General features: G+C 40.2%; 1 protein-coding gene across 1 annotated transcript in view; it reads right to left on the bottom strand.

The window, feature by feature from the left end:
* The window catches only part of PCCA (propionyl-CoA carboxylase subunit alpha), a 408,049-nt gene that overhangs the window by 322,780 nt on the left and 61,167 nt on the right, over positions 1-24,102 (bottom strand). Inside the window, exon 6 of the mRNA XM_038386634.2 lies at positions 22,314-22,367. Coding sequence (XP_038242562.1) covers positions 22,314-22,367 — 54 coding nt within the window. The remainder of the gene's footprint in view (positions 1-22,313; positions 22,368-24,102) is intronic.

The following is a 24,102-nucleotide window of genomic DNA, read 5'->3' as shown; positions in this document are numbered from 1 at the left end:
CTTTAGCTACATGGGGAAAAGTCATTCCCAACAAGCATGTCAATGGAGATAGCATCCACCAACTCCACTTATAAAATATGATAGTTTAGAAAGTATTTTAAATGTACCTTGGCTAAAAGGACAACAATCCTGAATTCTCCTACTAATAGCAGCTTTGGCATTTGACCTGGCAACATCACCTTCTTGAACCATACTCTGTTTAACCAAGAAATTTGTGCACCTGTATCTCTCCATCTCACGCATTCCCTGTCATTAATTTTAACAGTCTTCACATGCCTTATATCTAGCTCTGCAGAGCCAAGTCCCACAAAACCAATATTGTAAGTTTCAGGTGACAAACATTTGTGTGTTGAGGACAGCTGCCTGTGGCTGGTTTGCTTTCAGCTCTGGGCAACAATTTCTTAGATGTTCAGACAACTTATACTGGCAGCCCCTTTTGGGCTCCTCACCCTTTTCAGGAGCCTTGGGAGAGGAATGACTTTGGGGAGGCGAGACCCTAGCCTCCCAGCTCCCTTCCTTTTTCCCCCAGGGGTAAAACAGCTTCCTCCCAAATTTAAATCCCTCTTTCTGTGATTTCCTCACAACAGAAGACTGGTTGCATCTGCTAGATGGAGCGCCCATTTCTTCCACAGATGTCACAGTTTTATCCCAGAGACACTGTTTCACCTCATCTTTACATATACTCAAGAAATGTTTCTGAGCGAAGAGGTTGATCACATGGTCACAATTTTAAAACACCTTTCCCCTGAACCCACTTCCTTATCAGGTCATTCTTCCTGTATACATATTCACCATTACTCACACCCACATCTCTTAAGATTTCTAAATTTTACCCTATATACCTCAGCAGTAATTTGGAACCTTTTCAAAACAGTTTCTTTAAATTTAGAGCATTCTAAAGTATCCCCGAATTGGCATTTCATTAAATACATTTCAAGTTTTACCAGACAATTTTGCAGTCATGGGACCTTCTTGTTATCAGGAATTTCATGGACTTCACATTTCATCACTTTTGAGAGGCTATTACCGACTCTTTGTATACAGGACATAGTTGTTTCCAGTTAGAAATTTTTGGAGTGATGGGAATCGTTGAGTTGCGGGGTTCTGGTTCTGCTTTTCCATCAGAACCTGTTGGTATTTGCATTCTCTCTCCTTTTCTTCATCCTCTTTGGTTTTTAGCTCCATGGTTGTTCTGTGTGCAGCTTCTTCCCTGGCAGCCTCCACCTGCTTTACCTCCAAGATTTGTGGTGCTCTCTTTCCTTCTCTGCTACCTGCATTCAGTACAGCTCTTATTTTGCAACTGCTTCGCTCTTGCTCATCTTTATGCTTTTTTTCTGCTCCTATTTCCCTTTCCCAGAATAAGGGAACAGAAAACAACAAGAATGTAATCTTTTCTTGACTGTATTCAGCCGCCACACTTAAAGTCTTACTTAAAATCTCTACACCACTGTATGAAGTGCAAATCTCTCAGTACAAGCAGCTTTGCATTTCACCCTGCTCACTGGTGCCACTGTAACATGCCCAGGGGGTACAGAATGGACTGTGGAATTGCTATGCCCCCTTGACTCTCTAGCTCAGGGCTCTCTCTCACTGCTCTGCAAGTGATAAGCAGCCCCTTCTGGCTTTGCTCTCAAGCAGCCATTAGCATGTGAAGGCACACCCAAAGCTACATGCAAGCTCTCACCACCATCCATGAACTGTATACAGGAAGGCACCCGCAAATTCCCCAAGCTTGCGCCCCAGACATGTGCATCTTACACTGTTCAAGACCCCCTTAATCAGAGTAAACTCAATTACTTTTTCATATGATCAAAGGGTATGAATATGCACCAGCCTCTGAAATCTGCTTAGATTCCTCAAACATCAATCAAAAACACATTGGTTTAGATATAAAACATTAAAATATGTTTAACAACTACAGAAAGAGAGGCTTTTTAAGTGATTCTAAGTGGTACTGGCACAGAAGTTCAAAACTGGATACAAAAGGAAATAAAAGGAAATCACAGTCCAATTCCTAAACTTTACCAAGCTATGACAAGTTTGAAGCAATAAAGGTTTCTCTTACCCAAAAGCCTACAGCAGTCTGTGCTAACTGGAAAGCTTTTCTAGTTAGGACCACTTCCCCCAGTTCAAATTTTCTAGGGAGAAAAGATGATGTCATTGTCCCTTCTTTTATACTCTCCTCCAAGTGCGGGAAAGATTCTTGCTGTGTCATGGGATAAGGCAGCCCTTATGGTGTACGTGCTCGAGCAACCGTCTTTCATGTGAATTGTAAATCTCTTGTTTACAACTCCCCTACTGGTGAACGGCCAGTGGTGGTCATTTAACATCTGTCTGGGTGTTGGTTGCTCCTTTGTTGCTATTGAAGAGCTAGTCTGTGGGCATTTCCCAGACTCATAACCTGTTTCAGTAACAAACATAGCAAAATCTCAACTTCATATACAACACATGTTTTGTACAAAAATGCGCCTTATTTGCATTGTTGCTTAATAGATTATAGCTTTCTAACTGATCCCTTATAAGGCATACTTTGTACAAAACATATCAGAATCATGTAACTGGGGTGAATATGGGTTCTGAGGTGCTATTTTGAGATTGTTGTTTTCATCCTTTGAGTTCAAAAATGAACATGACATCACCAATTGGTTTGGTTTCTGTGAACACATGACTGGCTGATCAGGCCAATTTGAGCTTTGAACTGTCTGTTACACCTGAGCAAGAGAAGCCACTATGGGTTGCCTGATTAACAGCAGACATGCTGCTGTTGTGAAATTTACGATGTTGACACTTCTGCCTTAGAGGTTCTCTTCTGCTTATAGACTGTAGCTCCAGTATAGATGAGACTTCGCCAGGTAGAATGATCATGAGCAAAATCTTCCCATAGATCTGGGTCTATGCTGAAATACCTCAAGGATAACTTGAGGAAGTCCTTGAAACCTTTATTCTGGTCTCCCTGGAGTGAAACTTTCCATCCTTTAGCTCACGATGAAGATCTTTTTTGGCAGTCACTCATCTGACATTCTGGTGACATGACCTGCTCATCCCATCTGTGATTACATCAACAGAGTACAGATGCTTGGAATACCTGCTCATATGAGAACCTCAGTATCTGGAACTTTGTCTTGCCATCTTAGCCTCATGAGTTTCGTCAGACAGCCCATGATTCAGCTTCATAACATGGCAACTGTACACCCTCCAGGTAAACCATCCAGGTTTCACATGTATGCATCAGAGTTGACAACAGTTTTGTTTATTGACTAATGCCGCTGTACTCCCATGCATTTGCATATAGTCTGGCAGAGGCCACACTTGCTTTGGCAATTCTAGCATTGGTTTAGTCATCGACGTGAACTGCATGTAACAGTGTACTGCCAAGGTATGTGAATTTGTCCATTACCTGGAGGGTTTGGCCATTCACTGTGGTAGTAGGCTTTCCTGGTGAAGGCTGGGACATCACTTCTGTCTTTTTGATGTTGATTGTGAGACCGAAATTGTCACAAGCTGAAGAGAAATTGACATGCAGGGGGGTATGTCAGACTCAGATTTGGAACAGACGTCAAAGAGAAGATCACAAACAGTCACTTCCTGTACCTTCATCTTCGCTTGTAGTCTCCTCAGATTGAAAAGCTTGCCTTCAATCCAGTATCTGATGCCAATCCTGCTGTCAGTCACAAAAGTATGGCAGAAAACACCATACTGAAGAAGATTAGGGCCAACACACAGTGCTGCTCGACTCCAGTGGTGACTGGGAATGGCTCACATGACTCATCCATAATGTGAGTGAGCATGCCATCCTGTAACTATTGAACCATTGTAATGAATTTCTCTAGGCAACCGAATTTTGCCATGATCTGCCAAAGGCCCTCCCGACTGACCGTAGCGAGTGCTTTTTATCAGGTCAATGAAGGTCATATACAGGTTGGAGTTCTGTTCCTGGCATTTCTCCTGAAGTTGATGAGTTGCAAACAACATGTCTCAGGCAGGAGCCCTTGTTCAATGTGTTGCACAATACGATTCAGCAGAATTCTGGAGAGAATTTTGCCAGCTATTGCCAACAAGGAGAGTCCCCAAAAGGTTTTGCAGGATTGTCTATTACTTTTCTGCTTGTACAAGTGGACGATGGATGCATCCTTATATTCCTGGGGTATAGTTCCTTGAGTCCACATTGACTGATTTTTTCCAGTCAGTTTCAGAGCCCTGTGCAAGCCTCTAACCTTATAGACTTCTGCTGGTATAGCAGGTGCTCCAGGTGCTTTTCCATTTGATACCAAGTCAATCGCTTTCGCAGTTTCAGTCAGCATTGGGGGATCAGCAAGAGATCTGTTGATATCAAATCTGGAGCAGCCGATCAATTGCCTCCTTGCTAATAGAAGACTGCTGATTGAGGATGTTGTTAAAAAGTGTTCTGCCCACCTTTGCAGTATCTTTTGTTAATGGGCAGTGTGGTGCCATCTGCACTCAGAATTGGAGATGTTACTAATGCCCATGGCCCACAGGTTGTCCTCATCATAGAAGTTATTCATACAATTCCTGTCTGCATAGGACTGAATCTCATCTGCCTTGTTGCTCAGCATGAGTTTTGCATCTCTAAGTCTGCGCTGGTCAGTCCTCTTAATGTTATTGAAGGCTGCCTTCTTAGATGTTGAAGTGCTGTCTCCTAAACAGGCCTTATAGAGACAAGTTTTCTCGTTCAATAGTCTCCCTATGTCAGCATTGTTTTTATCAAACCAACCTTGATGTTTATGAGTGATGGAACCAAGGGTACTGGATATAGCCAAGTACACAGAATCTCTAAAAAAGAGGCCCAAATTTCTTTGATGCTATAAGAGTTTGCATAAATTGTTACAAGTTGGTTGCGCAGTTCTTCAACAAAAGCTTGTTTCAGTTTGGACACATTAAAGTTTTTGGGTGCTTTTTTACCTTGTGGTCATCGACTAGGATGTATCCAGATAATCAGCTTGGAGACTATAAGCCTGTGATCGGTCCTGCATTCTGCACTTCTCATAGCCTTTGTCACTTTAACATCCTGTCTGTATTCTCCTGATGATGATGTAGTCAGTGTGACGCCAGTGCTTGGAACACAGATGCATCCAAAAAGTCTCGTTATGGTTTGAAAGGTGAAAGACTGTGTTGGTGATGAGGTCATCAAGTTCGGCACATTCCATCAGCAGGAGGAACCTGTTGCTGTTGCATTCCCAAGGCCTTTTTTCCATGACACCAGGCCATGCCTGGTAATCTGTGCCAACTCAAGCTCATCGTTTTTGGTGACTTCAGTGCTAGTCTACCTTCGGCATCTCTGCAACAAGGGACCCCAAGTCTTTGTAAAAATGGTCCTTGATCACATTTGGGTTGGTCATGGTGTGTGTATATAGGTGCTGGTGATAGTTGCACATCTTTTTCCAAACAGTGGGAGTCTCATTAGCACGAGTGTACCTTTCACACCCTTTAGAAAATTCCTAAGTTTGCTAATTAACTGTGTTTTGATGGTAAACGCAACACCAGCTTCATGTCACTCTTCATTACTACAGCCACTCCAGAAGAAGGTATAGCCAGCTCTTTTTTCAGTAAGTTTTCCTTCTTCAGCGAGGCAAATTTCACTCAGGGCCACTATTGGGATGTTACATCTGGCCAGGTCTCTACCAACTAGAGCTGTTCTTCTCTCCGATGTACTGCTTTTGCGCAGTCCATTAACGTGTGCACATTTCACGCATTGATGGTGAGTGGTGTCACCTCTGTCTTTTTTGGTACACTGCATCACAGACAGTGATTTCACAATCTCCCTTGGAAGCTTATTCCAGAGCTTCACTATACTTATTGTTATAAATTTTTTCTTAATATCTATCCTAAATGTAGCTGGTGGCAAAGTAAGCAAACTGAATTAAAACTGAAACAAAAAGAGAACCAAATTTTTTTTTCTGGCTTTTTCTACTTGGCCACCAAAATTTAAAAAAAAACAAAAAACAAAAAACAATTATCTGTTCAGCTCTAGTCTAATGCTAACTAGCAGCATATTGATACTAAATCCCCCAATGGGCAAAGGGGACTGGAATTGTTTATTCTGTCCCCTGGCAAACTATAATCATGAAGATAGGGCAATGTTATACACCAGTGGAGCAGTTCTGAAACCATCTTAACACTTGTCCCTCCCTCCCCCCAAAAAAGGCAGTGGAGTAAACTGTATTTTTGTGGCCCCCACACACAATATTTCTTTAGGCTCTGGAGATTCCTCCTCCGACTGCAGCAGCAACAAAGTAGATTCCATACCTGCACTGGTAGAGAATTACTTATCTGATTTTTTAGCGTGAATAGGCCCTTCAAGAGAATGCAGATGCAAGGAGGAAGTCATACAATTAGGATTGTCAATAGCCCTATGCTATAAAGGGACATCCCATATTTAAAAAAAAAGTGTCCTGTCCTATACTAAATGTGTTTGGAAAACCTTTTATCCCATATTTCTAGGGCCCTGTGAAAAATCTCCCCACTGTATTTTCCACTGAATGCATCTGATGAAGTGAGCTGTAGCTCACAAAAGCTTATGCTCAAATAAATGTGTTAGTCTCGAAGGTGCCATAAGTACTCCTTTTCTAATTGCAGGAAGGTGGAAGCAGGCACGAGCTCATAGCACACAGCAGTGACATGGTGGACCAGCAGTTCATGATGGGGAGGGACATCAGCAGCCAGTTTTATGCTTCACAAATAACCTTCCTATATCCCTGCCAGGTGATTTAGACATCAGTCTGGCAGTCCAGGACCAAGATTCCAGTCACTAAGAAGTTTGGATTGCTGATATAAAAGAGATGGCCCACTGTTGTAAAAGATACACAGACTTAAACCTCGTACTAAAAAGACAGTTTCCAGCCACTTCCATCTATACCAGTGGTTCTCAAACTAGGGCCGCCGCTTGTTCAGGAAAAGCCCCTGGCGGGCCAGGCCGGTTTGTTTACCTGTCGCATCTGCAGGTTTGGCCAATCGCGGATCCAAATGGCCACGGTTCGCCGCTCCAGGCCAATGGCGGCTGCAGAAAGGGCGGCCAGCACATCCCTCAGCCCGCACTGCTTCCCGCAGCCCCCATTGGCCTGGAGCGGCGAACCGCGGCCAGCCGGACCCATGGTCAGCCAAACCTGCCCGGCCCGCCAGGGGCTTTCCCTGAACAAGCGGCGGCCCTAGTTTGAGAACTACTGATCTATACCACACCAAACAGCTTAACATCTTCCTGAATGGACACACTCTGGACCACAACCTAAAGCCCATGTATCTAGATGTTACACTGTACCATACCTTGACTTTCAATGAACATCTTATCAAGGCCTCCTTGAAGACCAGAAATAACCTGTAACATGATTAGTCTACAATGCAAAGTGTACCTGTCACAAATATTCAGGCAGCTACTTAGAGTTAATTAAGATGATGAAATTGGTGAAGCACACTGAAACTTTGAGCTTTAGTTAATACAAACAAATATAACTGAAATCATACTAAAAATCAACATACATAAATTTAAGAATAAGGTAAGTAAAGTAAAATCATTTCCTGTATTGTCCAGACTTATAATCTTACATCGTGCATACCTACATGGAGAACCTTATGGAGAACCAACCTTATGGAGAACCATTAGAAACAAAAGGTGGAAGGAACAGTCAGTGGAGCACATCAGAGAGTTGGTCCTGATTCATTTACACTATCTTTGGGTCCTTTTATGAAACCATTCAGATACTTAGCCATATTTGTCTCCTTCTGCGACCATAAGAAACCTTGAACCATGTCCATCTGTGGCATTCCAGGTGACTATACTTAGACTTCTGACCACTGACGTAAGCCATTTGAATCAATTAATTTCTTAATAAATGATATAGCATCAATATGTTTATTTCTATAGTTAGCATATTGCACAAACCCCAAACTTCCCTCCTACTTAGAGATAATTTGTGTAAGCTTGTTGTGTACCTTTTCTTCTGTGGTCACCTTGTCAGAAAATGCATTGCTAAACTATCAGACGATACATATTGCTAAAGTTTATAACCTAAGGTCAAGCATGTTTTCCATAATCGTCCATCAAGCACATAATACCAAGTTCTACTAGGCCACACTATAAACCCTTAATACTAGATACCAAAAACCTATACTAAGCCTATTTTAATACATAGATTTTGGTTATTCTACTTGCTCTTACAGCTTCAATAAACTAGCATTGTTATTTCTTTAAGCTTTCTTAGATTATATTTTACTCAAAAACTATAGATCCTCCAAGATCAGGTCAGGGGTCAACAGTCAAATCTGGTTAGTAAATTGGGTCCCTACATTGTCTCTGCACATTAGCTGAATATAAGAAATACTGAGCTTTCCCTGTGTTACTCTGTAGCAGAGTATCACTACCTGGTATGGCTCCATTCTTTCCACACGGGGCTAGTAGACATTCAGCTAAATGAAACTGTGCGTCTAACAACAGGTACCATGAGACTGAGTCCTTGGTAGACTGGGTGGTAATAGAGTCCTTGGTAGACTGGGTGGTCTAGTGGTTACTGCACACCCCCCAATAATGGGGGTAGTGGTAGGGGAGCCTGGGCCTGCCCACTCCACCAGGCTCTGACCCAGGGCTCTAGGAGCCTCAACAGCCCAAGGCGGCCCTTTTGAGTTACCCTCCCTAGAACCCTTCCCACTACTGCTTTCCTCCCTCAGTTTCTTGTACCAGATAAGAAAGAGAAACCAAACTATCAGTCCCAACTAGTCTCAGCATATAGTCCTATTCCCTCAGGGAGACTTCAACATCTTTGTCAGGAACCTTCCAGGTAGGTCTGTCTTCATCCCCAGTCTCCCCCCTTCTGAGCTGGGTTGCTCCTTTTTCAATTGGAGTATGCTCTGCAGGTCAGAAGGGGTGGGGCCACCTGGGCCCAGTACTGTCCTTTAATCCCTTCTGGCCCAGTGTGGGTTTGTATACCCATCACACTGACCAGTCTGCCCTGGCTGCCAGTCGTGTCCAACTACAGCTCTCCTGACTTCAGGTGAAAAGTCTCCTAAGATGCAAGACATGCCATAGAATCTCCTCCTTAAGGTGCAAGACATCCACATCTACCTCTGTTTAAAGATATGTTTAATCCACTGAGCCATCATCTCAACTCAAGACATCCAATTTGGACAAGTCTCCTAAGCAATCTCAATATTTCCTCCAGTTAGCATACTAGGTGACAAGAATAAGCTTCAAAATATAGCCATGCCTATCACATGACTGATCCAACAACCCAACCCACTGGTTTTGACCTTCTGTGTCACATTTGGGTAAAGCTCAGATCACCTCAGATGTGGAGTGATCAGATGTACAGCTGACTATAAGTGGGGCCTTTGTAATTCCCGCCTTTGTTGCTGTGATCAGTTAGAAGATGTAGGCCACATACTCGTAGGTTGCACCTCTCAGCAAGGCCTATCTAGTTACCTCATGGAGTTTCACAATGCCCTTCCTTCAGTGACATAAAAAAAAAAAAAAAAAAAAAGGCAAATCGTGGCCACTGGGAGCTGCAAGGGGTTGTGCCTGCGGACAGTCAATATTAGCAAAATGTCTCGCGGTCTGCAGTCAAATTACCTTGATGGGCCACAGGTTGCCCACCACTGATCTATGTAGATGCAGTAGCATTTAGTCATTCACTTCCGAAAATTTCTGCCAATCAAGACATACTGTATTAAGTTTGTAGCTCAGTGTTGACAGCTATGTGCAGAGGTAACAGTAGATCAACTTCTTTATAATGTGCAGTTCTTTCAAAAAAATAAGCCTTCTGACACTTTAACCAGAAACAGCCTGCTAAAAGTTTTCACAAAAACTGTTTACTAACAAACCTCTATTGCAGAAAGAATGAATGTTATTTTATTCAGCTTTATTTTGCCAGTTCTTGAAGATTAATGGTTAGAAAGCAACTGTAGCACATATAAGAGACTAAGTAAATGTCCAAGACAGTCACATAAATGGGATAAGAGTTTGGCGCACACAAAAAGTATTTTCCACGTAGTAAATTAGCAGATCACAAACACCATACTTCAATACAGTGTTTAAAGAACTTTGTAGATAACATCCAGTCCTATAACTAAACCATGATAATCATCTAATTACTTCTGCCCACATGCACGTTTCAGAAAGCAAGCACATACACCTTAAGCTGCATTTGGTGTTCTAAGAGATGGACTCTGTAGAAAACCCACCTATTGTTATAGTGTGTAAGTTCTCCTATGCCCTAAACAAAAACAAAAAATATCAAGTATCTATTATAAGCAGGCACTGCCTTTGTTGAATTCTAAGTTGAAATTCCATCTGCCTCTGCGTGTAATGAATTAATCCACATGGCAACAGGAGCTCTTATTTCAGAGGCATATGATCTGCTTTAAAACTGTAAAGAAATGGAAAATTTCTTTGCAATATAAATTTCAGGCCCAATCCTATTCCACTGAAGTCAATGAGAATTTTGCCTTTGACTTAAATGGTTTACGAGAAGTAACAGGCCCATAATCACAGTTTCAAAATTACCGTACAAAAATGTATATCAATTGTGCCAGAACACTACAAGTTAATAAGAGTATTAGATAGAGAATGGACAGATGGGGAGCTTATTGTAAACAAGGCAAGCTTGTTTGTGTCATCCCAATCAATAACTGAAAAGTGAGCCAGCCAATGTGAGCCGTAATAGTATTACCAGTATCAAACAAGGAAATTTTCTGGTGATTTGTTTGCAAATCATTTACCTTTCCCCACACACACACACACCCCACCCTCTCCCACACACACTAGTAGACCACAAGATGCGATTTTCCAAGTAATTAGATTTTATATTATAAACCAAATATGGCTTGAAGAAGAGGTAGGGAAGAAGGAAAACAACATTTCAGAAGCAACAGAAAGGCTTATGGAGAGCCTAGAGGGGGAGGAAAAAAAAAAAAAAAAAAAACCACACACTATTGTGGTTACACAGCATGTCAAAAAATAATGAATTTTACAAATCAGAATTCCACAAATCCACTCGTCTACGGTACCATACACCTCATTAAATGTGACAGAACTGCTGTTGAAAAGCACCTCATAGGAAAAATTACATGACCCATATTAAAGAAAGATTTTTCCTATCCCATACATACAGTTAAATCATTTAAAAAGTCAGGCTGCCCCATGATACCTAGTGACAAATGATCCTAAACTAATGTATCATTTCTACTTAATCAAGAGGTTTCACAGGAATCGCACAGGTTGAAGAATTTGGCCGACGTTTCAAGAGACTACTGAGTTTAAAAACAAGGGTATAATTTTGTAAATAAAAGGTAAATGAAATATAATTTAGATAGTCACATAAGAGGGGAAAAGCGTCCTGTATGCACAAGGTCAACAAGAAAACCAAACATACAAAGCACTCTGAAGTTAAGGCACAGGGTCCCACCAAATATTATCAAGTTATATATACAGAAGACAAAGGTGTGCATTTTCTTCACAAACCATGCCATTCTTTCCAACTATACAGATTATCTATTTAATAGACCGAGTTTTCCAGACAGCCTCTAAAAAAACATACCTGAAAATTTTGAAGTTCGATTTATTAACACATGAAAAAAAGTATTTGCAAATGCTAGTCAAAGTATCTGTGTACCCAACCTACTCGCAGAAACGTGGGATTTTGGAAGATATAATACAAAACGTATAAACGGCATTCATTACTATTTATCCTAGTCAATCTTTAAAGCACTGAACCCTGATATTGTACTGGTATTTGCCAATGTATTGTAATGTCTTCCAGAGAAAGACTAAATACCATTTTTCTACTCTACTATTAGGACTTTTTAAAGCAGATAGTTAATGAAAACAACTGTTACTTTCTAAAACTGGTAGAAATGGGTGACTGTAATATGCTCCAGTATACAGAACAATGTAAATATGTTTGTTTAAATTATGTTATCAATAAGAGTGTGTTTTAAAGTGATGCTGTCAGGTTAAAAGTATTTAAAACATGGATTTCCCTAGGCTATTTATTAATACCACCTTAACTAGAAGTTTTACAATTCTAATTTACTTTTGATTACTTATTTAAGAGCAAACACTGTTTACTTTTTGTATTTCATTCCTATGGAAAGAAAGACTAGTAAGTTTCACTTTCTGGATCTCATGTACTGGCACAGCACTGCAACATCTGAGTTGCAAATACTATAGGTGAATGTTTAAACTCAAACAAAAATACCAATTTTCTTTTTTCCCCCCATTTATTCTGTAAGTTAAACATATAACCACATAAAAATTTAGTTTTGTGCATACTGAGGGGCAAGAGGAAAAATTACAAAAATCTAAATCTTGAGCCTAAACCACCTGACACTATCCCTTTAAATAAACAGTAGCGAAAATAAAAAGTTTGTTCTTATTTTAAGGTTCGCTGTCAGTATTTTGACCAGAGCTACTCATGTGTCAGAGAGCAGGTTTACCATGCTTTTTTGTTCAGCATGTTTAGGAAGGTAGCCAAAACACATGGCTTATTACATCCAAATAAGCCTAATGAGGTATATTCAATACTTCCTCAGCCAGAGGGTGATTTGGGGACCTGCTAAATATGAACAGGACTGTCTGCTCTATTTCATCACTGATCAGGGGATGGGCTTCACGAGGGATCCAATCCTAATGAACACTGAACACCCTGATCTACTACTGATCTCTCTGGCAGTCCAAGGCATTCAGCACCTCACAAGATCAGGGCCTAGGAGAAGAACCTATGTAAACACCTTCTGTCTTACTTGCCATCTGAAGAATGGGCTTGCTCAGAAAGGAGTCTGCAGGGGCTGGTGCCAGAGGCTCTTTTTCAAACAATGGGCTCCCCAAATGTGAATGGCACAAATATCTAACTATTCCACATACTTTTATAATTGTTCATTCTAGGGCTGTCGATTAATCATAGTTAACTCACACGATTAACTCAAAAAAGTTAATCGTGATTAATCACAGTTTTAATCACACTGCTAAACAATAGAATACAATTGAGATTAAATATTTTTGGATCTTTTACATTTTCAAATACATTGATTTCAATTACAACACAGAATACAAGGTGTACATTGCTCATTTTATATTATTTTTGATCCCAAATATTCACTGTAAAAGTAACAAACAAAAGAAACGGTATTTTTCAATTCACCTCATATTAAGTAGCATAGTGCAGTCTCTTCATCATGAAAGTGCAACTTACAAGTGTAGTGGTTTTTTTGTTAAATAACTACACTCAAAAACAAAGCAATGTAAAACTTTAGAGCCTACAAATCCGCTCAGTCCTATTTCAGCCAAACACATTTGTTTACATTTACAAGAGATACTGCTGCCCACTTCTTATTTACAACGTCGCTTGAAAGTGAGACTAGGTGTTCACGTGGCACTTTTGTAGCAGGCACTGCAAGGTATTTACGTGCCAGATATGCTAAACATTCATATGTCACCATTCCAGAGGACATGCTTCCATGCTGATGATGCTCATTAAAAAAAAATTGTGTTAATGATATTTGTGACTGAACTCCGTGTGGGGGGGAGTTGTATGTCTCCTGCTCTGCGTTTACCCGCATTCTACTATATTTCATATTATAGCAGTCTCATATGATAACCTAAACACATGTTGTTCATTTCAAGAACACTCTCACTGCGGATTTGACAAAACGCAAAGAAGGTACCAATGTGAGATTTCTAAAAAGATAGCTACAGCACTCAATCCAAGGTTTAAGAACGTGAAGAGCCTTCCAAAATCTGAGAGGGACAAGGTGTGGAGCATGCTTGCAGAAGTTTTAAAAGAGCAACACTCCGATGCGGAAACTACAGAACCCGAAGGACCCCAAAAAAAAAAAAAAAAAAAAAAAAAAAAAAAAACCACACACCACCAACCTTCTGCTGGTGGTATCTGACTCAGATGATGAAAATGAACACGTTGGTCCGCACTGCTTTGGATTGTTGCTGAGCAGAACCCATCATTAGCATGGACACGTCTGGAATGGTGGCTGAAGCATAAAGGGACATATCACTCTCTGGTGCATCTGGCACGTAAAGATATCTTGCAACACCAGCTACAACAGTGCCACGTGAACGCCTGTTCTCATTTTCAGGTCACGTAAACAAGAAGCAGGCAGCATTATCTCCCACAATTGTAAACAAACTTGATTGGCTGAACAAGAAGTAGGATTGAGCGGACTTGTAGGCTCTAAAGTTTGACATTGTTTTATTTGTGAGTGCAGTTAATTTTTTTGTACATAATTCTACATTTGTAAGTTCAAATTTCATGACAAAGATTGCACTACAGTACTTGTATTAAGTGAACTGAAAAATACTCTGTTTAAGTGCAAATATTTGTAAATCAAAAATAAATATAAAATCAGTGCTGTACACTTTGTATTCTGTGTTGTAACTGAAATCATTTTAAAGTGTAGAAAACATCAAAAAATATTTAAATAAAATGGTATTCTATTGTTGTTTAACAGTATGATTAATCGTGATTAATTTTTTAAATTGCTGGACAGCCCTAGTTCATACCCAACATTTCCCAAAATAGAACTTATTTCAACCCATTATATTTCAAGCTTAAATAGTGTATTTTGGAGAACAACTAAAGGAAGATAAGGGTCAAAGCAAATAAGTGGTTGTCAGTTTTCCTTCTTTTCATTTCTAGGCTTTGAGAAAAATGTGCATATAGCGTCTCGCTAGGACTGTGCCAGCACGATAGCACCCTCATCACCACATATCACAAATTTGTCAAGATTGAGTCAAAACAAAACAGAGTCCTTCAAGCAAAATTAAATCCCCCTACTTACTTACACAGTGCCATTAAGTGTACATGACATGCTGTAAACACAAAGGGAAGTCTACTCCGTACCACCAAAGCTTACACTTTAAAGGTGTACCTGTGGCACCTTAGAGACTAAAAATTTGAGCATAAGCTTTCGTGAGCTACAGCTCACTTCATTGGAGCTTATGCTCAAATAAATTTGTTAGTCTCTAAGGTGCCACAAGTACACCTTTTCTTTTTTGCGAATACAGACTAACACGGCTGCTACTCTGAAATTTAAAGGTGAGAATTCTGCAGTTAGCTCTGTGGAGATATGGGTCCACCTGCACTGAGTTCATTGTAGGCACAGACTTCAGATTCTTATTATACAGGATGCCATATAAAGAATTAGAGTAGTTTGAGGTAATAGGAAAAACAAGACTTCTAACAGTTTATATCATGTGATTAGTTATTTCCATACATATCTTGTTTTTTCAGTTATTTTGCTAAGGGTTTTTTTTTTAAATTTAATTTAAATTCCACCAAGAATCTCAATATAGCCTTAAAAGATTAAAAAAATAGCACTGTCTGCGTTGTCCTTTTCTTAGCTAGGTTGTACAGTAATTGCTAGAAGAGCACTAAAGAAACAAAAAAAGTTTAATGAAAATGTCAAAATACTGCACAAGTGAAGATCTGTATCTCAACATCGGAATGAAACCAAGATCTTCATCCATGACTACTACTGTAGATTACGTACTTAAAAGTCCTATTAAACCCATATTATTTAGGTTGCAAAGTCAAGCAAAATCAAAGCAAGTCAAAAATTAAGAAAACGCTAAATTTAAGGTTGCATGTGCAATCTTATTTCTTCCCTTTGGTGTATATATCCCATACACTGAATGGAACAGTATTCCTGTGGAAAAAATAGTATAACATTTCCTAATTTTCAAGCATTTAACTTTGTAATCTAAATAATATTCCTTTAACAGATTTTTCATAGTGATTTTCTAGAATAGTTTAGTTTAATTAAAAAGGTAAAAACAGACATTATGTGCAACTAACTCTACCCCATCATGAATCATCGTCATGGTTTGAACCCTGAACCTCAAACTTGTGCCACTTGAGCTTCAGGACTAACAAACAAGTATTAGCTGGTAACAGGAGAAGGCTGGTAATCCCAGAAAGGGAATGGATGAGCTGCTGGAGCCAGGTGCTGAGTCTAGAGGGTGGTTGAAGTAGCCCAGCCTGACACCTGATCTCTCCCCCATCCACGAGGAGCTGGGGAAACTCCTGCCTCATGTGGTGCCCCCAGAGAGAAATAGGCCACTGGGACAACATGCAAGGTGTCAAGGGATGCTCCGAGTATGGGCCTGCCCCAACTCTCTCCAACTGCACTGCTATAGCTGATCTGGTAACTCGCAGGCATTCCTAGTGCAGTGTATAGGATGGTGGTCCTACCGTGTGGTCCTGGCTCATTAGACTGTTTTTGATCAGTTATTACTTTGGCATGCTGCCAAAATTTTCCTCACAAATGTCAGCAAGGATAGAGAAATGGCTATTTTTTAAAAAAATTAATAATTGATCCATGGGTCAAGAAGAAATTTCTCTAACCACAGAGATTTCCCCTGGCCAAATTTCAAAGGCTTGTTGCAAACAATGCAGATGTTAGAGCGTCTCAAAAAAGACCAGAAGAACACTTTCCATTTTATACTGGAAGTGTTATGCAACCTAAACATAGGGGGTCACAACCACTCCTTCTACAACACAGAGACAGATTTCAAGGGCATAAATAGTTGTTGGGCACCTAACTCTCATTTATCTTTACTGAAATTAGACACCTAGCTGTCATTTTTGCCTTTAAAAATCTTTTCCATGACATACAGTAAAACACTCAAAATCTATTTTTATTAGGAAATGAAATTTGACAACTCCATCTTTAGAGTTCTGTCAATACAGGATGTTATTCGATTATTCCACCAGCAAAACTCAAGTTGATTACTTGTAGTTTAGGCTTATAATTGCATTTACAATTAATGACTTATTTGTGCATTGAATTAAGTAGCCTCAGTTAATAAATCACTCTCTCTACATAAGGCATTAACAGAGTTATAGGCTGGAAATCTCAAACCTGTGAAACATTAGAATGTAAAATAGGGTTCTCAGGTACCCAACACACTTGCTTGACGATGTACATTTTATCAGTTTATTCAAATAGAATTTAACTTCAGTGTTATTTACCTCACTGATTTATTTAAAATTACAACATCATAAAAAAAATTTTAAAAAGTCTTAATATCTGAGACATGGACCTTAAATTTGGATTATGAAATCCACAATAAAGCCTCACTTCAATACAGGAAAAAAAAATGGTCCACTACATTTTTAAGTCAGACGAAAATGGAATGGATAAACCTAGAGACGTGACTGAGTGGACTGTTAGAAACAGGCTTTGATAGGACCCTTTCAAACACCACCTCAGATTTTCAGGTGCAAGTAAATTTCACTTTTCAAAAGATACTTTGTCAAAACACAGGATTTTTTAAAATCCCAACTGTGCATATGCTCTTGTGTTTCATTTATTTGCTAAAGGGAATAAGAGAACCCAAGTGGTGAAAAAAGGGAAAATAATTTGGCAAACAGATTTGATCAGCACGTTAAAGCCATTGCAGATTACTTTCCTTTAGTAGAACTGTTTGTCTGTGTGTGTTTTTCCATGAATCATTTCAGCAATAATGACCAAGACGACATGCTTTTGTTCAACACACACACACACACACACACACACACACAAAAAAAAATAGGATTACATGCGAACTGACCTTCCATGTGTTAATTAAAGACAAAGCTCTGCTTTCAGCGCATTATTGTTCTTATATAGACAGAACAGTGACTTTAACAAGTTTAGTATATTTCCTTTTTACCTTTGTGGAACAGCTTCTGATGTATATGCATGCATTTTATCTTTACTTTAAAGTATGAAGAGCAACCAATGAGAGCAAAAAAAAGAAAAACCCCAAAATAAAAAAAAAAAAAACACCCAACCCATGCTACTGTATATTAATTAGGGCTGCCAAGCGACTAAAAAGATTAATCGTGAGATTAAAAAAATTAATCATGATTTATTGCAGTTTTAATTACACTGTTAAACAATAAAGTACCATTTAAATATTTTGGTTTTCTATTTTCAAATATATTGATTTCAATTACAACACAGAATACAAAGTGTACACTGTTCACTATACATTTTTAACAAATATTTGCACTTCAAAAAACAAAAAATAGTTTCATTTCACCTCGTACAAGTACTGTTATGCAAGCTCTTTATTATGAAAGTTAACTTACAAAGGTAGAATTTTTTTTCTTTTAATGTAACTCACTCAAAAATAAAATAACGTAAAACTTAAGAGCCTGCAAATCCACTCAGTCCTTGTCGCGGATATGGAAACATTTTGCCTCAAGATTTTAGCATTCAGTAGGAGAGTGAATTGTGCAAGAGGCTTTTTTTCCCCTGCTGCAGCTGGGTTAGGCTTTATTATGTATGCGTCTCCAGAGGAGTCTTGGCTTATTGAAGGGGATAAGATTTTTTTAATCTCAGAAAGTCAGTATTCTGGAGATGGGAGGGATGTTGTGCAGGAGAAAGGTGAATTCTTGATGCTGCTCCTGTTGAGCTGGGTTTCTGAGCTCACCAGGCTCACCTCCTGTCCAAAGAGGAAGGCAGTTTCATCTTAGAAATCTGCATTCACTGTTCAGGGAGCCTTAGCAAGCAATGCTGTGCAGGAAGAGAGTCCAGAAGGACAGGGGTGACTATGAGGATAGGCAGGAAGGATGGGGGGGTGGAAAGAGGTGCAGGACGAGGAGGAAGTGTCTTGCTGCTGCTAGAAGGGTGGTTTCTGGTACTGGGCACACCAGGCTCAGCTCTTTTTACTGAGCTAGGTGGGCTCCCTTCAGTTGAATGAGTTCTTGTTCGCAAGGGAGGGTGGATTTTACCTCAGGGACTCAGCATGTGGCAGGGGAGGAGAGGCTGGTGCAGGGAGGCTGAGCTAACCAGGCCCCTTTTCTTTATGGGGGACCCCCTCCCCCAAGCGAGGAGCTGTACGGTGGCAATGGGGCATGGTGGGGCAGGATCCCTATATCTCCACTGGAGCCAGGATGGGAGCCACTTCCTTTTCTCTCCTCTTCCCATCCTCTGGAGGCATATTGGGTTACTACACGTGTTCTGACACTGTTTGGTCCCTCTGCAGCTAAATAAGAAAAGGAGTACTTGGGGCACCTTAGAGACTAACAAATTTATTTGAGCATAAGCTTTCGTGAGCTACAGCTCATTTCATCGGATGCCTCCCTCCCTGCCCAGGGACATATGATTAACACCATTGAAAACAAAATTAACATGTTAATTTTTTTAGTTAATCGCAGGCATTAACTGTGATTAATTGACAGCCCTAGCATTAATTCATGACAATTCTGATAGATCGGAATGAAGAGAAATGTATGAGCCTTCAGTTTCCAGCCTAAATATATGGATGAGAAATACTAATAATACTCAGTAAGAAAGACAAGGAATCATTACATTAAGGAGTTCTCAGAGAGAACGATTCTGCACTTAATGGGAGCAGGATTGGGCCTTAAATGCAACTTTTATATAGAGCATTTTTAATAAAGTAAAAATTAATTTAAAGCAATATAAATTGTATTCTGGTTTTATATAGCAACGGAGTAGGCAAATTTGTGAAAAACAATTTTAAAAATATAAGTTTCTCTCACCAGCCAGATATGAATACGCTTTTTTAATCATTTTTCTCACAGATAAAAATATTCTGAGATAGATATTCTGAGGGGGAGGGAAATCCCCTTTGTTTCATTCTACTTAGTTCTGCTCAAAGAATATTCCAGATTGTCACCCAGAGTGTAATCCACACCACCAAATAACCACCAGATTAATAGGAAACGTGCCCAGTTTGGGATAATGACCATCAGATTTCAAAAAGTTTGGCAGCAAAATGTACAACATAATAGTTATACAACATGAGCAAATACTTTTTTTATTTTTAAGGAAACTGCCAACTAACACTAGCTATCATACTAGAGTAATCGAGTGGGAACAGAATTCACTTACAGTTAAAAACAAAATGAGTAAATGAGTAATGAGTAAAAAGGAGTCATTTTGAGCTCTGGCCAACATACTGTTCTTCACACAGTCAGAGCAATTAGAATGGAAAAACTGCTAGCTGTACAAAGTTAAATTTTAAAATTACCAGATTTGGGGGGGCAAACCAGGAACGTACCAAGTAGCCACAACTCCTTCCAAACTTCAGTGCAAGGAAAGGATGCTCAGCTACTTTCAGGATGCATTTAGCATCATTCAGAATCTGGGCTCGTTTATTGGTCTGCTTTTTGCAGCATGGTGATTAAAGATAGCCAGTGTTCTGTATTCCACTTACAACTAAAGTCTTCTGACTGGGGGGATGGCATCCATTAAAGCTGGATACCCAGGGCAACTAAGCCCCGCCCTTCCCCCCCCCCCCCACCTTACAGCTGGAATCCTGAACAAAATGAGCACAGACCAAGTAAGACAAGGGAAAACAAGGACTATTTACCAATATCCTCTGTAAAGTCACAACGCATTTCTCCATTCTTGTATTTTCCTTACACTCATGCTTCAAACATGAATAATAGGGTACAAATACTCTTAATTACTTATTTCAAAATGGTAACAAATATTCCTTACTACTTAAAATGTGAGCTTTAAACAAGTTACATTTTAATTGAAAAGTGTGGTCAAGTTACATGGTTGGAGATGTGATGGTTCTCAGGGTACCCAGGACCGAGAGTCACCTTGTTAATTCCTGCCTTCAGCAAGAGGGAATCTTGCCTGTTGTAGCTGGGGTTAGGTCCTTAACACCACCAGTTTCTGAGCCTCTCAAGCACTTTCCTCTGGGCTATGCCAGCCTGCTTTTGCCTTGCAGATTAACAATAGGTGCACTCCACTCCCCAAAGTCCCTCGAAGTGTTCTCCTGTGATATGCAGCCCCTTGAGACTGGCTGCTCTCAGAAATTCCCAAACCTTGACTCCCAAAGGAGCATGGTACCCGTTTACCAGTTTTACCTGAGGTTACCACTCCTGTATAATGCACAGCACTTATCAGCAGTTATAATACAAAAGTACGTTTATTTACAAAAGAACAAACTCCACCAGAAATGAGAGAGTGAAGGAAAGAAATGGTTAAAATACAAAACAAAAACCATAAAATGTGAACTAGGGCTTATATTTATTAATAGTTATCTTTCCTATCTACAAAAGAGGTTCTCTCTCCAAAGATTCAGTCTGTTGCAAAGTTAGCTGGTTTCTCAGGAACCAGGATCCAATTTTTCATGAAAATCCTCCGCTCAACAAGATGTCTCCTCAGTGAATGGATGCAGTGTCCTTCTCCCCGGATATACTGCAGCGGTCTTTTGTCTTTATTCCTAAGCAGGGAAATCCCCTGTCTGTTATAATGTTCCCTTTTCACCTCCAAATGGTTTTAAATTTGATGGTTTTCCATCGACTTTTCTGTGTTGTACTGCTCAGTTGTCTACCATTGCAATTTTACATAAACAGCTAGGCAGAGAGGAGCATCAACTCCCTCCTGCTTGAATTGGCCAGCAATGAGACAGGATTCCCTGACTCACTTTCCCGACAAGACCATAAGGCATAGTTTTAGGTAGAGTTACATTATTCCTGACATATTACATGTACATGTGTCCAATAATGATTATGAGTGGTGTATTAGGAGTAGTGAATTTGTCACGTTTGAGACAGGAATTGCTTGTAAAGAACAGTGAAACTTTTGCCCATTGGCTCTAATGACTCTCTGGGTCAAACGAGAGAAGAACAATTTTCTACTGAAAGTTGAGAAGCAGACTATAGTAAAACTAAATTACCAAATCCTACACCACTAGAAACAATGTGGGATTTACCATTGTCTTCAGTGGATGCAGAATCAAGCTCATCATCATGAATTGGGCTCTTTCATTCTAGGCCCAATCATAAAAACTCTTATGCAACTGAACAGTCCCAATAAAAGTCCTTGGTTCAATCATTAAAATAAATTTAATAAATTCAGTCAGATTTTGTATTTGTAAATACAAATTGTATTTTATTGTATTATTAAATACAATTTGTATTTTGTATTTGTAAAAATAGTAAATTACATGTGAAAATGTACACTTTTCAGGATTATAAAATTCAAATTTATAATGGGAAAAATCCTTTCAACATCCTCACCATCCATGTCTCAGAACACAAAAATCCAGCCATACCATTAAAATGCCCCCTCCCCTAGTGACAGAATCCCTTTATTGCAATACAACCTTTAAGCATTCTATGAATTGATATTTTAGGTATGTTCAATCACAATCCATCTCTTCACATTAGAGTGCTGTTCTGGAATATGTGCAGTTTAATCTCTAAATATGCTGCAACAACATTCTCAGTCTTCTAAGACACTGGTTCCCAATTAATGTACTGCATCTATGACACCCTTCCATGCCAGTGCTTTGCAAAAGATTCATGAACCAAAAAACACCTTACCAGACGCCTGGCAAATTCTTTGTTTTCTGAAAGAAATCCATATCCTGGGTGGACCTTTGAAAATGAAAACCAAGGTGAGTTTTAAAATTTGTCAGGTTTCAAAGACTAGAAATCAATACACAGACAGTTAGACATGCCAAGGTGAGACAGTGTCTCATCAACTATTTAAATTAGTTCAACATTTCATTTCAAGATTGTTTGTCCTCAGCAGAGGTTAAGTGATTTGGGTCTCCCAAATCACATCTGCTAACATGCATTGTCTGAACTGGCTTTTCTGGAGGCAGCACTTCTTGTCTTTGACAGAAGGGAGGCACTGTCTCCAGAAGCACAGAGATGATCAGAAAATAAAAAGCCAGTCAGCTGCGAACCAGCTGAGTGGTGAACAGCAGAGAGAACAACAGAGGGAGTTTGCCTGGGGAGAGCCCACTGAGGCTTTCATCTTGCAGGCTTCTCTGAGTAGTTACTACAGCACCTGAAGAAGCTCTTAGAAGGAAGATAATTTGGATGGTGAGCTTTCAGCTGTTACCACCTGCACAGGATGTGCCACGTTTGTCTGCCGTTCTTCCACAGGACAGAAGCAACTTTGTCTGTACAAAGTGCAAGCTGGTCTCCATATTGGAAGAGAAGGTTCAAGGTCTGGAGAAACAAGTATTGACCCTGTGTTGCATCAGAGAAATTGAAGATTTCCTGGACAGATGTCAGGATATGCTTCTATGGACACAACATTCTAAGATTGAGAGCAGGCTGCGCAGCAGGTACAGAAGGACGGTGAAGAAATTTGGCAGCATATGACTGCCAGAAGAAAGGAAAGCATCCATGTACCAGCAATGCAGATACAGATAAGCAACCATTTTCATGTTCTCTCCACAGGTACTAAATGCGGAGAGTGGACTAGATGATACATCTGCGGGAAGGGAGCAGAGGGAGACTCCGCCGATTGGAAGGCATGAGATGCCCTGTCCTAGGGAGGACACGACCACCACTCCCAAGAGAAGGAGGCAAGTAGTGGTGGTTGGGGACTCCCTCCTCATGGGGACCGAGTCATCTATCTGCAGCCCCAACTAGGAAAACCAGGAGCTAGGATTCACAATGTGACGGAGAGACTGCCCTCATCAAGCCCTCAGATCACTACCCCTTCCTATTTCTCCATGTGGGCACCAATGATGCTGCCAAGAATGACCTTGAGTGGATAACTGCAGACTATGTGGCTCTGGGAAGAAGGACAAAGGCGTTTGAGGCGCAAGTGGTGTTCTCGTCCATCCTCCCTGTGGAAGGAAGAAGCCCGGATAAAGACCGTTGAATCGTGGAAGTCAATGAATGGCTACACAGGTGGTGTTGGAGAGAAGGCTTTGGATTATTTGATCACAGGATGGCGTTCCAAGAAGGAGTGCTAAGCAGAGACGGGCTCCACCTAACGAAGAAAGGGAAGAGCATCTTCGCAAGCAGGCTGGCTAACCTAGTGCGGAGGGCTTTAAACTAGGTTCACTGGGGGAAGGAGACCAAAGCCTTGAGGTAAGCTGGATACCAGGAGGAAGCACCAACAGGAGAGTGCAAGAGGGGAGGGCTCCTGCCTCATACTGAGAAAGTGGGATGATCAGCGAGTTATCTTAAATGCCTATACACAAATCCAAGAAGCCTGGGAAACAAGCAGGGAGAACTGGAAGTCCTGGCACAGTCAAGGAATTATGATGTGATTAGAACAGACTTGGTGGGATAACTCACATGACTGGAGTACTGTCATGGATGGATATAAACTGTTCATGAAGGACAGGCAGGGCAGAAAAGGTAG

The sequence above is a fragment of the Dermochelys coriacea genome, chromosome 1, assembly GCF_009764565.3.
Source record: "Dermochelys coriacea isolate rDerCor1 chromosome 1, rDerCor1.pri.v4, whole genome shotgun sequence".
NCBI classification, from domain to species: domain Eukaryota; kingdom Metazoa; phylum Chordata; order Testudines; family Dermochelyidae; genus Dermochelys; species Dermochelys coriacea.
This window is presented reverse-complemented; position numbering and strand designations above follow the sequence as displayed.